Source organism: Populus nigra, chromosome 9 (genome assembly GCF_951802175.1).
Source record: "Populus nigra chromosome 9, ddPopNigr1.1, whole genome shotgun sequence".
NCBI classification, from domain to species: Eukaryota; Viridiplantae; Streptophyta; class Magnoliopsida; order Malpighiales; family Salicaceae; genus Populus; species Populus nigra.
The window spans coordinates 5550034-5565870 of NC_084860.1; the positions used below are offsets into that span (position 1 = coordinate 5550034).

The window sequence follows — 15837 nt, forward strand, 5'->3', positions numbered from 1 at the left end:
AAAAAAATAATTATTTTATTTTATCTTAGATTGAATGTTTTTTCTTTCATCATTTATCAATCTCTCTTCAAAATAGATTTAGAAAGTAGCTACTCAAATTTACTTATCGAGCACCATCCTCGCCTAAAAAATGAAGAACAAGGATGAAAGATCCAGCAAATTGATAGTGATATTAATAAAGGAAGAAAACACCAGCAATTCCACTGAATTAAATACTATATCCTGTATTATTAGTCGTCTTTACTTTATTAGTTGATGGGGGGTAATAATTTTCCTCACTAGCCAGCTAAACCTATGTGGATCAACAATTAGTTTTTCTAGATGCGATTTAAGACTCAGGTCAAATATTATACAATCGGTACTAAATTAAGGAAGATATATATTTTCACTCGTAATATTTTATATATTCGAGTTTATAAATTGAGTTAGTCACTAATTCTGACTACCTAGCTAGTTGCACCGACTGCTGAGTCATTGAGTTCATGTGTATAGTAGCAAAATAATCATTATTCAAATGAAAATGATGGTAATGATTGTATTGATGATAATATGGATTAATAATTGTAGATATCATTTTAAAAAATATAGGTAGTGCAAAATAGTGTCAGTGAAGGAAAGAAATAAGAATTTCTACTAATTAAAGAGGCATATAACTACTCAGGTGGCCAGAATCAACCTAATTCTTTATTTTTTTAATTAAAAAAATTATAATAATATTATTTTTGTAAGAAATATATTTCACTGATCTTGGGTTAGAGGGTCAATAAATTCACCAGAATCAACCAATCCAGTTATATGGTGAAATCTTATGACTACATTAAAAAAAAAAAAAAAGGAACAAAGGCATCTTCGTAGGGCCCATTTCATGTCCACTCATTTATGACCCAAAGATGTGATTTCATCTCTCCACACTGCACTATCACACTATTCTTCTATCACCTCTTTTCTTTCTTTCTCCATCACCCACCCTTTTTTTTTTTCCTTTTTTTCATTTCTTGTCAAAAGAGTCTGGAGTTCTTCCGCAGAAAAAAACTAATCATGTCAGGTGATCAAAGGCCTAAAGATTCTGCTGAGGGCTCTTCGCGATCTGGCGGCGATCACTACCAGCCTCAACCGGCTCCTTTGAGCAGGTATGAGTCGCAGAAACGGCGAGACTGGAACACTTTTGGGCAGTACTTGAAGAATCAGAGACCCCCAGTTTCACTATCTCAGAGTAATTGCAACCACGTCCTTGATTTCCTTCGGTATCTCGATCAGTTTGGCAAGACTAAGGTCCATCTACATGGCTGTGTCTTTTTTGGACAACCTAATCCTCCTGCTCCTTGTACCTGCCCTCTAAGGCAAGCTTGGGGAAGCCTTGATGCCCTAATCGGACGGCTTCGAGCAGCTTACGAGGAGCATGGAGGATCTGCAGAGACTAACCCTTTTGGAAATGGAGCTATTCGGGTTTATTTGCGTGAAGTGAAAGAGTGTCAAGCTAAGGCAAGGGGGATTCCATACAAGAAGAAAACGAAGAAGAAGACTCAAATAAGGGCAAGAAATGAAGCGAAGCCTCCTATGCAGTCAGCTTAAGTCCTTTGGCTTCTTCAGATAAATGGTAATTTCGCTCTTGATCATAAAATTTAAATACATAGTAATTAATGTGTGCTGTTTCAGAAATCTTCTATTAAGAATGAACAAATATAAATGTATCTTCGATCAACCACATGGCTAGAAAAAATCAAGTTCCACTTAATCAATTCTTGAAAATGGCATACGTGTTAAAATAGTTGAATTATAACAAGTTAGACGTGTATTGTGTGTTAGTAGAAAGAAACGATGATTGATTAGACTTTCAATACATTCAAAGACTTGATGATATACAATAACTAGTCTGTGTTGGGGTTTTCGTTCTCTGTCATAAACCCTAAACCCACATTCCAAAACCCTAATCTGGCTATCACTTCCAAGGCTGTACAAGATGAAACAACTCTGGTGAAATGATGATTTTACCTCAACAGATTTTACCCTTATTTATTTATTATTCACATACATATCAGATACTATGATTGGAAAGGAAGAACAGTATTTTTGTTCCCTCTCTCTCAAATCATGCAATGAAAACACTGTTCATGTGCAGTTTCCGAATTAATTAAATTTCACAACTTGTTTACTTTTCCCTCGTTTTGCCTCGTTTGTGATTCTGCGTGATTTTTTGCTCCCCATGAATGACCATCATGTGATATGTCCGAGGTTGCATGTGATTTTTATACACATTGACGTTGAATTAACATGCACAATTATATCTCTTAATATTTAAATAATATTATCTTCCCACGAATTATTTATTAATCTTCTTGCTGTAGAACCAATATCTTGTGTGTCAGTGTGTGTATACAATGTATGGATTTGCTGCCATTGTTATATAACAGCCGTTTGTTATAAATGAAGAAAAATGCATATTATTTTTCTTATGAGTTACTACATATTATTTTTTTTCTTTTTATGAATAAAAAAGAAAGCCAGGGCTAAGCAAGGATGACGCACAAATATCGAGAAAGAGTCAGTAAATATTATGTCTGTCCCAGGTAGTGTTATGCATTACTGTCTTCATCAATAGATTTTCCTAGTGGTTGTGCGAAAATCATGATTTCTTCTATTCTAAAGATCACTTTCATTTGAGAAAATAAAGCATCTTTTCATTTAAGCAGGCAACCTGGAATTTTATTAGTCCTTGAAATAACTCTCGAGCTCAGCTGTTGAACCACGAGAGAGGATCTTCCTAATAGACACTCTATTCTATACCCTATACACTCTAAGTACTTAGCATACTAGCTAGGTCTTTTAATCCAAGTAAAGTCTCTCCACCATCAGCAGTTTCATAAGCAACACCTGACTCAAGTATTGAAGTTTTGTGAATAGGGATCTGTTCCATTAGTTAGACCAGTGGCTATTCAACAGAGGGATGACTTTAGTTTTCCGGACATGTTTAGCTGCCGTTAGTTTATGGAAAAAGAGAGACGTGACTGAGACTTAGAATTGGTAGGCATTCGAGTAAGTAGAAGAAGCGGTAGGCATAGTTGTGGCAAGGGCACAAAATTTGCTGGCCATTAAGCTCTCTAATACCAGCTTCAACTCTTAGAAATAATAGGGTTTTATGCTAGGAGAGGTTAATGTTTTCTATTAGAATTCTGATAAATCAAAAGAATATGGTCCAGATAAATCAAAAGAACTTGGCTAACGAAAATATTCCTTACCATAATGTTTTTTTAAAAAACTTTATATCCAATCAATCTGTTGTATGTGCAGGTAGATTTTATTTTTCCACATGAATATAATGTCTCAAGGTAAGTGAAACCAAGAATTATGTGTGCTTTTCAAATATCTATCTTTCAGTAACAAAAAAACTCCAATCTTGCGAACTGTTTGCAAATGAACATCGAAATCAATTTCATTTCTACGAGTTCATCATAGAAAGAAGATGGATATTCTTCATTAAATTAATCTTATAAATGAAATATGTTAGCCTTAAATCAACAATTAATTTTCCTCTTTCTTCTTTAGAAAACAATTTTTATGTAATTATTGTTGTTTTTATAAGAAAATTATATATTATTGATGTTACTGGGAAACAAATTTCGTAATTTAGAGGCAGCTTATGGTTTAAGGATTCAAGGTAAGAATATGTTAAATAACATTCAAATTTAGCTTATAAGAGATTTCTTGAAGAAAAATAATTTACAAACACAATTTTTGTACTATAATTTTCATACAAAATAATATGATACATGATAACAGTAAATTAATAATTATTTTAATTCAAAAATTTAAATAATAGCCGTAAGATTAGAACTCATAATTATTCAGTTATCGAGATTTTAAGTTACTAAGTGATATTTTAAAAATAATTTCATGTAATGTATAAAGTTTAAGTTATTGGTTTCTCATTGAAAAATAATAATTGCAAACATGTTTGTGTGAGAAATTTTCTGTGATTTTTTTTATTTGTTTAATATAGTTGTTCCTTGAATTCATTTCCCATGGGCATTTGCTTCCATGTACCAGCTGGTGCCTAGCTCACATATTACAAGTCTACATATATAAAGCTTTTTTTTTTTTTTCAAGCAATTGAAAAAGAAAGTTTGCAGCATGGATAACATTGATAATATATCCATGAGGCTAGCCTCGGAAATCATGATATAATTAACACCAAGGGATGAAAAAGAAAAGAATTATACTCTTTTGCTGGAAATTTTTGGTGGAATTCTAGGCATGCATATGAGCAATGAACAAAAGAGGAAGAGGGATAAAGATGTTAAGGAAGAATGGGGGAGGATGGAAATTTTTTTCTCGTTCTTACTAGTCTCTACCTAGCGCTCTACCCATACGTACACTGGCCACTGTATTAGAGAGTTAAACAACCCTCAAACTTAAGTACTTAATATTTTTTATATCTCTCCTTCTAGTTAAAATTTAATAGCAAAAACTAGCGTGTGTCTACTCAAATTGCTTAAAAAGTTTTCAAGTTAAATGATTCTCTGAAACATTGAGTGCTCAAAACTAGAAATTAAGAAGCAAAAGCGTAGTGAAATTTCCTTTTAAGCCAAATTATGCAGTGAATTATAATAACAGAGTACCTTTTTCCAGCAAGTTAGCCAAAAAATAAAAATAAAAAATACTGGATACTTAAGATTAGACGTCAATAATTATGCTGAACACAAGGCAGAAGTAAATCCTTTCTATGTAAATAATGTGAATAATTTCGAAGAGTTTTGTAGTAAATTGGCACCTTAAAGAACCATTTAGATATAGTGAGTGAATAAAACGTATCAGCTAAAAATTAAAATGTATAGAATCGAAATTGAGGAATTAGAACAAGATTTTGATTCTAATTCTATGCTTGGAATAGAACGTAGTTCAAAATCATTTAATTCAATGTAATAATTTTTTAGAAAAAATAAAATTAATGAAAAATCATTTTCAATTTCATTTTCCATTCAAGGAATTTTTAAAATTATTTTTAATTTTATTGTTTTTCTTGATAGATATTGTTATAGTAGCGATATTATTGTAAGTGTACGTGGTATTGTGATTGTATGCGAACATTCAAATATTTTATAATCAATGGTTTCTTCATGTATGAAACTTTCTTCTTCATTTTCATTTGAATATTTTTATTTTTACAATTTGAATAGGCAAACTTTCAAATATTTTATAATCAGTGCTTCCATTATTATATGTTTATGTGGCTGTTAAATTGATGTGGCATATTGACCTATTCAATAAGTGCACTTGAAATTTTCAATTTATTTCTAATTATGTGTTTTTACTTTTATTATGTGATTTGAATGTACTTTTCTTTTATTTTTTTCATCCTATATGAAATTCTTCAACAACTTATACTTGATAAAGTAAAAAAATTTATAGACTATATATAGATATTAAAACAACAAATATCAAATTCATTCAAATTAAAAGTTAAAAAAAACTTAAAGGCAAATTGTTCTCTAAAAAGAGAGAAGTTAGATTCATTCAATTTCCTCCACTTTTCCATAGACCTAAAAAACACCACCTCTAATAAAAAAATAAAAAAAAGAAATTTATTAGTTTGTAAGGCATTGGAAATTTTAATTATAAATTCATTATACAACAAAGATAACTTTTTGTAAACAATTATAAATTCTCCTTAAAATATTTGATCTTATTGACTAAAAACAAAATATAAAAATCTATATCAAGTTTAAGAAACAAATCATCACTATTTAATTGTTTTTCCTTCTACTTCATCATCAATACTCCCTGTTTATAAAACTAAGTAAAATCATGACAGTTAGATTCAACAAAACCTCAATTATAATCAAACTAAAAAAAAAATTATATGATGGGTTGGTTTAATTTCCTTTTTGAATCAAAATCGGATTTTTTTGTACTTTTTCTTAATTTACTTGGTTATGGCAACCACATCAACTGAAAAACAAACATATTATCACCTAATCACTTCTAACAAAAACACAATTAAAGATTCTGAAAAGTAGAAAAATTCAAATAGAAAAAATAAAAACATAAATAAAATACAAACCCTCTAATAAAAATAAATTGAAAGTTGAATATATCCTTGAAGAGTATGCCGGCATGTTACATGTAAATTTAACAACCATCGTTCTTTGGATGAAACTAGATATTTGCCCGGGTTTATATTTTTTGTGTAAAAATAATGTCTAAGTAATGCAAGTGTGTTTATAAGAAATCAAAAAAACAAATTACTTGAATTATAACTCCACTTATGTTTAATAAATTAGTTTTATTTTAATCAGACAATAAAAAAACTAGCAACGATAGTAAACAAATAATTTTTTTAAAACTGAGGGGAAAGAAAAAGCCCCTTGAACCTATGATTTGATTTGTTTTAGTCCATTGGTGTACTTGTCAATTTACTATACAAAAAAAAAATGAAAAGATAATTATGCCACTCTTTGTTAGTGCTATAATGTTTTGTATTTTAGAAAAATTAGGATTTTTTACAAATATATATCTCAATAATCTTTTAATGACTAATCACTATGTAAACATACAAAAACAAGTGCAAAACAACTATAAGTAGTTTTTAGAAAAGGAAAAACCATAATTTTACTATTATAATGAATAGTAATTTGCGTCTTTGTATACAGTGTGTTTTCCTTCCCTTTTAATTTTTTTTTAAAGAAATGAAGTGCAAGTATAAACATTTAAATAATAATTGAAAAAAAGGTATAGATACCTTTAAAATAGAGTAAACTAAGAAGTTCATATACCAAAAATTTAATTAATATAAAAGCTATTATCTTCATCATTTTATAAAAGCTATAAAATAGAGTAAACTAAGAAGTTTTAATTTTTAAGAAATTAATGAGTCTCATTCTTGTTCATCATTTTTATCTTCATCTCCTCCCAGAAAATGAAAATACACATTTTTAATTTTCATTTCCTTTCAAAATGTTCCATTAACCAAAAACTTTAAAAAATATGAAAGTTTCAAATTGGCATTCCCATCATTTTATTTTTTATGACAGAACCATCCTTAAATTTTTAAATTTTGAACGGCAATTGAACTTAACCTTGTAAAGCAATATCGATTGAACAATTTTTTTGTAAATGTTTTCTTCAAACTATAATTCAGACAGACATGGAACAAAATGATCATATTTGATGAAAATAATGAAGTAGAAAAGGCGTGGAATTTCATTTTCATTCCCACCTTATTTTTTTATTATAATTTAATTAGAAGAGAAAAGGGGTTGGAAGATTTTGAACTCAATCCTAATACTTTGACAAAATACCAAAGAAATACTCAATTAAATTTCAAAAAAAAAACAAACAAACTCAATTCTAATACTTAAGTTGATTGATAAGGCCTTATTATTGATTTTATGTTAGAAGAAACAAATGAGATAAAGTTTTATTTTTCTTTTGAAATTTTTTGAAAGATATAGCTTCTGTTTGGCCTCCTGCTTTCGTAGCTTTTATTGCTTTTCTCTAAAGGAAAGCACTAAAAAAGTTTTTTATTAGGATTTTAATAATCAACTAGTTAAATTCTTCGAGTATAAGATGATTTTTATTAAAAAAATAAATTTAAAAATATATTAGCTTCCATTTCAAAAGATATAGAAAGAGATGTTTTTGATATGAAAGATTGTTTATTTTATTTAAAAAATGAAAATAACCATTAATAATTTCAAACTACCGAGCTTTAATTGCTTATGTTTTATGCATAGTGATTAACTAATATTTAATTGTATAGTTAAAATTTTAAATGTTTTTAAATTATCCAATCTTAATTTTTTATTTTGAATATATTTGAACTCAGCTAGTATGGATATTAATTAAAGTATTTAGTAGTTTTCTTAACTAAACAAAGTATGTAATATGTTTTTATATTTTTTCTTTTTTACTTATGTTTCTTATGATATTTTTGTGTTTTTCAATGAAAATTTATTTTTTAATCAATTCATTTAGTTTCTAAAAATAAATGTTTGATTTCTTAGTCTACTTATGGTCAACTAATGCATCCTATATATTGCTAAGAGTGGATATAAAAAATAATTGATCTCAAGTAAATGCACAAGACTTAGATAATTGATGGATATACATGTGATTTATTATAGGATATTTGGTTTTGACTTTGGAATTAGGTTCACTATTTTATAAGGATGTATCTAGTTGATCTATATTGATATTTAAACTCAATATTTTATATAGAGTTATATGATTCATCAATAAAAGTGTTAGAGGTTTCTTGAAGGAAAAAAACACCCTAAACAAGTTCTTCGATCCTTGATGTAAAAGGGGCATAAAGAAATCAGTCACTTATAAATCTTTCAACAATCAATTCTAAGTATTGTTTGAGTGGCCAAAATTATTGTTTTCATTTTGATTTAAAGGACTCTCATGGTAGAGAATTGTATATGAATTTAATTGTTCTTTGATTGACTCCAATCTTTTAAACTCTTCTCCATCATTCTGGGTATTTTCTTCACAAATTTCTACCTCTAAAGAAAAAACTTAGAAACTCCACTTGAATAATAGGGTTTTGGTTCATGAAAAGGGAAGTCTAATGAGATATGCAATATATTCATTTTAGGATCAAGCACCAATACCTTTTATGAAATCATGCATAGCCTACATAGATATATTTATAGGCACACAAGTCTAGTTTTATTTGTTGATGCTTAGGAATATAAACATACATAGTTTTTTTAAAAAAAAACTCATGATTCTAGATTAGGAAAAGTAGGAGCAAAAAGAAAGGTCTATAATTTCTTCTATAAAGTTTGAACATCAATAACAGTCGATGGTTTTCAATTTATAAGATAAATAGCAAATTAGGCATTCTTTCCCGAATATGATTGAGGAATATTCATACTATAGAGAGAGGCTTGAACCACTTGCATTAATTATCAATTCTTTTGTTCTACCGAACTATTTTGTTATGGAGTATTTAAGTAAGAGGCTAGGTGGCGAAGCCTATTACTACAAAAAAGTTGAGTTAGTGAAGAGTTAATGAAACCCCTCCATTATCGAATTGAAAAACTAAGATGGTTGTTTAATACTTAGTCATCACCATTCCATATAATTCTTGGAATACTACACATACATCACTTTTTTTAAAAAAAAAAAGAGTAGCCCATGTCATCCTCATACAAGTATCAATAAAATTTATAAAATAACAAGTGCTAGAAAATAAGGAATTTTTCTTAGTTCCTAAACATCTAAATAAATAATCATGAATAGTTCTGAACTTTTGTTAAAACAATCTGAATAAGAGATATAATGTCTCTTAGCCAATTCATAAACATCATAATAAAAAGTTGACTTAATAATATCTATGAATCGATGAGGTTTTAGTTTTCAATGATAACCATAAGATAAATGACCTAAACAATGATGTCATGACCACATCAATTATTTTTCATTGTCTACCCTCTAAAAGGATTAGTCTATCTCAACTTTTGTAATCAATTATTGATTAAGTCAAACTAATATAACTTGCATCCTCTAACACCATAGCCAAGAGTTTGTTTGATTAAAATGTTTTGAAAAACACAAAATATAGGCAAAAACAAAATAACTAAGGTTGGGGTAATTTGACTTATCGATAGGAAGTTGTAAGAAAAGGATTGAACAACAAGAATAATATATAGGGATAATTAAAAAAAAATCTTATAGTTTACTCTTTTTTTTTATATTACCTCTTCTATTTTAAAAATTACACTTTACACCCTCACTCTAGTCCACTAAGAAAAAGTCAACAAGAAATATTAGATTATTTACAAGATTACCATTATATTTTAATTAATAACTAATTAACCCTTATATTAAATATTATAATTTTTCCATCAAATTAAAAAAAAAAAAAAAGGACAAACCGTAGCCATTATTCTCCTTCACACTTTAACCAAAACTAACCCATCCTTTATATTATTCAACATCAAACCAAAACCAACAACCATTGCATCACCTCATCTCTTACCTTATAGTACCAGCCCTTACCCATCTCCTTTTTCTACCACAATATGATCCATCATTTTTCACCATATCTAATAGTATCTTAGGTATAAAAAGTTAAATGTTTCTCTCTTTGTATAATAAAAAATAAGTCAAAACATTGTCAAATTGCAGGTACAAATGCATTTTTCAAAACCCATAGCTAATCCATAACCTTGAAAAAGTGATTAACGTTAGTGAAACTATGATTATGTTATTCAAAACCCATAGCAAATGAATTCCAATTTTTAATCATGTGTTATTCAGTTTTTTCCAACAGATTGTTAAAGGCTTGAAACTTAAACAATATTTAAAATGCTTATGTCTCCATTTACTTACCCATCTATTTTTATTTATTTAGGTTTGTTCACCATTCATCATCCCAATCCTGAAGTAATATACATCATCATTTTTCTTTCTCTCTTCACTGAAAAAAGAACCTCATTAAGCCAAAATCTCAACACAAAGTTCATAGAACCCAATTGTAAAAATTAAAGGGAAAAACAAAACAATAAGAAGAATAGGAGAAAGCATATTTGAAAAACAATAAAAAGGAAGATCAAAACTAGATCGTTTATTGAATTTTTTGGTTTTATGATATGGGCTTTTTTTCTTGGAATTATGAAGTTAAGGAGTTTGATATGGGTTTATTTGTTGGCATATGAGGTTAATTTAATTATTTTTTCTAATTTTAAATATTCAGTTGACTGAGGACGTAAAGTATGATTTTTAAAATAATTAAGGCAATGTGAAAAAAGAATAAGTTATGAGATATTTTTTATAAATATCCATAATATATAAAATAAGTTTGTCAAATAAAACTGTGAACTTCTTTCCAGTAAGAGAGGCGTTACCATTGGTAATAGAAATAATGGAATATGGTGAGGTGGTGATAGAATACAATAGGCTTGAATTATTAGTCATATGATCTGAAGCATCGATGTCAATTATCTAAGTGTTATTAAAAGAATGTGTAGAAATTTTTTTTTTCCTTACCAACAATACCTAGATGGGCTACATTAGCACTACCTATCAAAGGTGTTGCATTCATAATTGTTATGGCCACCTTACTTGTCAATTGCTTTCGAGGATTTTTGTTAAAGTCCCACCATTCAGGATATCATATAATTTCATAACATTACTACTTTGAATGGTTGCTCTCACCTTAGTAGGAATATTTCAATTGTTTATATCAATTCTCTTAAAGAGGTTTAAAGAAAATTGAATATGGTCTTCATTGATGATCGGCAACCATAATTGCAATTTAAAAAAATACAAAGGTGTTTCCAATAACTTTTCTCTTAATTTCTAGACATATGCATAACTTTGCTTTAAGGTAATAAATCGGTATTTGCATAGACATTTATTAAGCACTTGGTTAGAAACAAGGTCCAGTACACTAAGAAACATATGAAGCAAATGTTGAGCAATAACAACAAGTATTTATGCCTACATTTGATAGAGTGTTATGGTGAGTTTTAAAAAACACAGTGACAAATTCATTGTATTAGGTTAAGAGAGAATGTCCATTCTGACTTGCCAATAAGCTTTGATAGTTTACTTCAAAAATTATGATTTGATCTGAATTGTCATAGTATGTAGTTAAGATTACATCCTATACATCATTGGTAGTAGGAAGATCAATATATCAACTTGCTAACTAGGAGAACATAGAGTTAGTAAACCAACTCTTGACCCTATCATTCTTCATGGCTTGTTCTTGAATAAAGGATTTTCAAGTGCTAAGAGTACGTTTGGGCACTAATATATAATTTAATGTTCGATGTCGATAGTAATTCTCATTTAGAATCGTCTCACCAATTCAGAAAGGGGAAATGTTTGCCTGAATTTGATTTGTATAATAATTATAGAGACATGCTACGGCTAAAAAACTACTACAAGTTAAGTGATTTGTTGCCGATAGGAAACTACTTTAGTTTTAGTGATGATTATCCTTTTATCAAAACACAAAGTCTGAATTGGTGCTTATGGTGGATCAGTTATAACTCACTGATATTAGATCTTTTATCTATTGGATTATTGGTTATGTGTTGTTTCTAGATCGTTGGTTTCTGTTACTGTTGTTGGTTTAGTGGTTTCTAATGTTGCTACTAAAGTGGTAGATTTCATTGTTGGATCAGTGTTATTGTTAATGCAATTGCTACTACTTCTACTAGATATGTTGTTGCTAGATACTAGTTAGGGAATTAAAAGATTTGAGTAAACAACAAATTTGTGAAAAGAGTTTGGATTCGAAAAAATAGTTTTTCAATTCAAGATTAAACTCATTTGAACATGTTCTTTAGAGTTGAATTACGCTTTAATATCATGTCAAACTAGGATCTTAAATAATTGTAACTTGTATCCAATAACTTTTCCTTATATTTGTTTTTTTTTTCATTAAAGGCTTTTTATACAAAAAATGTTGTTTATGAATAAATTAAATATTACAATATCCTATAATAATACTATTTTCTATAGTTATGGAAACGAGAATAATTCTCCATAATTACAAGTATTCAAAATATATACAACTTAATCCAATTGTTTTTTGCTAATAATTGTTAGAAGAATTTACAGTCGACATCATATTTCTTATTAAGATTGTTTGGTTCAAATTAAAAATCTTTCCCTCGTACAAACATCCTATTATTTTCAGTAAATATCTATTAGTCAACAGTAATACAAAAGCAAAGCTTTTCTTTCCCAACCTATTATTATTTTGTTAAACTTGGTTGATTGCTGCACATTCTTATATATTGTGATTAATTGTTTACTTGATTTTATACAGTAAATATGAGCTATATATTTGAAAACTCTTTAACCTTAGACCACAACTCCCTCCCTCTATCCCTCTCCCTTACACCTTATATTATAGTTTATATAATATATAAATAAGGTTAATAAAATGATGTTCGTTACTCATCAAACATAATACTATATTATTCGCTTAAGATGGCATGCCTAACATGCTAGGCTTACAATTAGATCGAAGCTAATAATTCAGAGTTTATTTGCAATGCTTATTTTTATTTTAGGTTTTATTAGGATGTTTCTTTTTTGTATGAGAAGATAGAGTGAAAATTTAGCATATGTTTGGTGCATGATGGTTGAGAGGATAAAAAATTAAGATTAACATTTAACTGCACCCTCCAAGCATAAATAGTAAAACTTACCCTCCAATAAAATAAAGTAAGGTCCTATTTTTATTATTTTTTTGATCTTTTATTTATTTAATTTAAGTCAAATATTTCATCATTTATTATCATAGTTTAAATTTTAAGTTGTAGATCCATTTATAAACATAATTTATTAAGTATGGATTTCATTATAACTTATGATTTTTTCAATTACTACTGAACATCATTAACAATTCACTCTCTAAGACTTTTTACACCTTTAAAACTTCTTTCTTAAACCTTAATATTTCAACATCTCACTCTATATTTAAAACCATATACCTAACACAACCTTAACTACAATTTAAATCTTTAGGCATTAGAGTTTTTTTTGTACTTTAGCACTTAAAAAAATAACATAATAAATAAATATTTAGAAAAGTAGCATAGTTTAGAGAGTTGCATATGACATCTATGACTCTCTTCAAAGTTAAAATAGGTTGACACAATTTACAATAAAGAGAAAGGAGATAAGAGAGAGAGAGAGAAACAAGGAAAAAAAAGAAAAATGACTCTCGAGACACATCAAAACTTCAATAATGACACCATCGGTACCAATAAAAAAATATCGATGAGATGAATCCAACAACACCAAGGACGATCACAAAAGGTAATCAAAGTTGGCCACACAAACCGTTCAAATGTGTCAAGCCTCATTTGTCTTCAAACGACTCGAATGGCACACTATAGATATTGTTTGTTACCTTCTTTAATGTCATTTTATTTGTCTCATCGAGATCTATTCAATAGTATCAATGGTGTCGTTACCGGAGCTTTAGTATGCCTTTGGAATCGTTTTATATTTTTTTACTTTTTCTCTCTTCTCTCTCTTCACAAATTACAAGGAGGAGAGAGAGAAGAGATAAGAGAGAGAAAAACAAGGAAGAAAAGAAAGAAAAAGACCCTAGAGGCACACCAAAGCTCTGATAATGATACCACTTGCACCGTTGAAAAGATATCGACAATATGAATCCAATGACATAAAGAAAGGTCACCAATGATGACCGGAGTGTGCCACACGAACTGTCTGAAGGCAAATGAGCCCCAACATATTTAGACGGCTCGTGTGGCTCACTCTGGTCACCATTTGTGATCTTATTTGGTGTCGTTGGATTTATCTCATTGATATCTTTTTAACGGTACAAATGGTGTTGTTATCGGAATTTCAGTATGTTTTTAAGGTTTTTTCTTTTTTTATTTCCTTGTTTATTTCTCTCCTCTCTTTATTTTAAATTGTGTTAATCTATTTTTAATTTTGTAAAGAGTCACATATGACACTTACGACTCACGAGTCGTAGATGTCACCTGCTACTCTCTAAACTGTATTTTTTTCTAAATATTTTTTTACTATGTTATTTTATCCATATTTTTTAAACTTCTGAAAACCACAAAAAACTCTTAAGTTATTACTCTTTGCTTTGTTTTTTGTTTTTTGTTATTTTTTTGGGTTAACGGTGAATTCTTTTGTCTATTCTCTCCTTTATTTGCTTTTGGTTCTGTGTGCCAAAGCTGTATGTTCTGACGTCTGTAACATTCTCCTCAATGCAGGGAAATTTATTAAATTCAATCAGGTAAAGATTTTATCCATGGATAACTGGTACTGGCAGTAGATATCTAACCTAAATTGGCAGTAGGAGTGGTTCAGTGGGAGGACTGTGATGACCTCGATATTGCAGATTGTTTAGTGGCTAGAGAATGTAGTTTAAAATTACCAGAATAACTATAACATAAATGCTGGGTTCAGGCGGTTTCATGAAAAGATTTGTGCTTCTGAATTAATGACTTTACAGTTTGATACAGAATCTGGTAGTGGAATACTAGTATTATTTCATCATGGAAAATCCTCTGTGTGTGTGTGTGTGTGTGTGTGTGTGTATTGGATTGAAAGAGGCATATTTGGTTACTGAAAGCATTGGTAATTGCAAGTAACATTTTGCTTTTGTTGATCTTTGCAGGATCACACAATAGGACAAATGGATATGAAGTTTGAGAAAAAGGCAAATGTTGGAGGTCTAGCCTCTACTTCGCTACTATTAGCTAGGTTCTCTCTTCGCAGATGTTGTTATATATATGGCACAGCCTGCTTCTAAATAATCTTGTCCTAGTAGGCTGGTCTGAACCATTCGAAGTCCGAGGGAATTTAAAACTCTAGTCGTTATGTTCTATTGCATCCTTTACTTCTTAATTTGTAGAACGTTAACACTATATATCCAGCTCTGTTGTTCCTTTGCTGCAGAAAAGATTAACTAGTGTCTTCTGCTAATGTGAAAATGGCTTTCAGCTTCTGCCAAAATGAAGCTCTGGGCTCACCTCTTGTTAAATGAGCTGTAGAGAATGTTGAACCTAGTTTTTCTTCGTAGTGAATCTTATTCCTGTGCAAGCGCTCGGGCATATAGATTTCCTCTTTGGCTAACTAGTTGGTTTCTATATGCATGCATGCAGTCAGGGAGGAAAGTAGGATTTAAATAAGAGGGGCAAAGAAAACTTTTCCAAGAAATATGGGGGAAAATGTCAAAGGAAAGGGGGTAAATTTGAACTACTAAATCTAGTGATAAAATGGATATTTTGGAAATTTTGAGGGATCTCTTCCAATTCGTTGATCGAAAATATATAGTTTTATTAATGAGGGTGGTGATTAAAAATGTATTTGAAAATGTGA

The 15837-nt window shown here is 29.4% G+C and overlaps 1 protein-coding gene across 2 annotated transcripts; it reads left to right on the top strand.

The window, feature by feature from the left end:
• Positions 1–901: 901 nt before the first annotated feature.
• LOC133703100 (protein LIGHT-DEPENDENT SHORT HYPOCOTYLS 10-like) lies at positions 902–15407 on the top strand. 2 transcript variants are annotated; one of them, XM_062127525.1, is made up of 3 exons: positions 902–1597; positions 14727–14749; positions 15134–15407. In XM_062127525.1, the coding sequence occupies exon 1, from the start codon at positions 1039–1041 to the stop codon at positions 1570–1572; it is 534 nt and encodes a 177-aa protein (XP_061983509.1). In that variant the 5' UTR covers positions 902–1038; the 3' UTR covers positions 1573–1597; positions 14727–14749; positions 15134–15407. The 2 variants fall into 2 exon arrangements, with proteins under 2 accessions (XP_061983509.1, XP_061983508.1); XM_062127524.1 differs by lacking the exon at positions 14727–14749 and having other exon boundaries at positions 904–1597.
• The last annotated feature ends 430 nt before the right edge of the window (positions 15408–15837 follow it).

Coding starts and splice junctions, on each gene's coding strand:
- LOC133703100 (XM_062127525.1), top strand. CDS start 1,039: ATGTCAGGTGATCAAAGGCCTAAAGATTCTGCTGAGGGCTCTTCGCGA.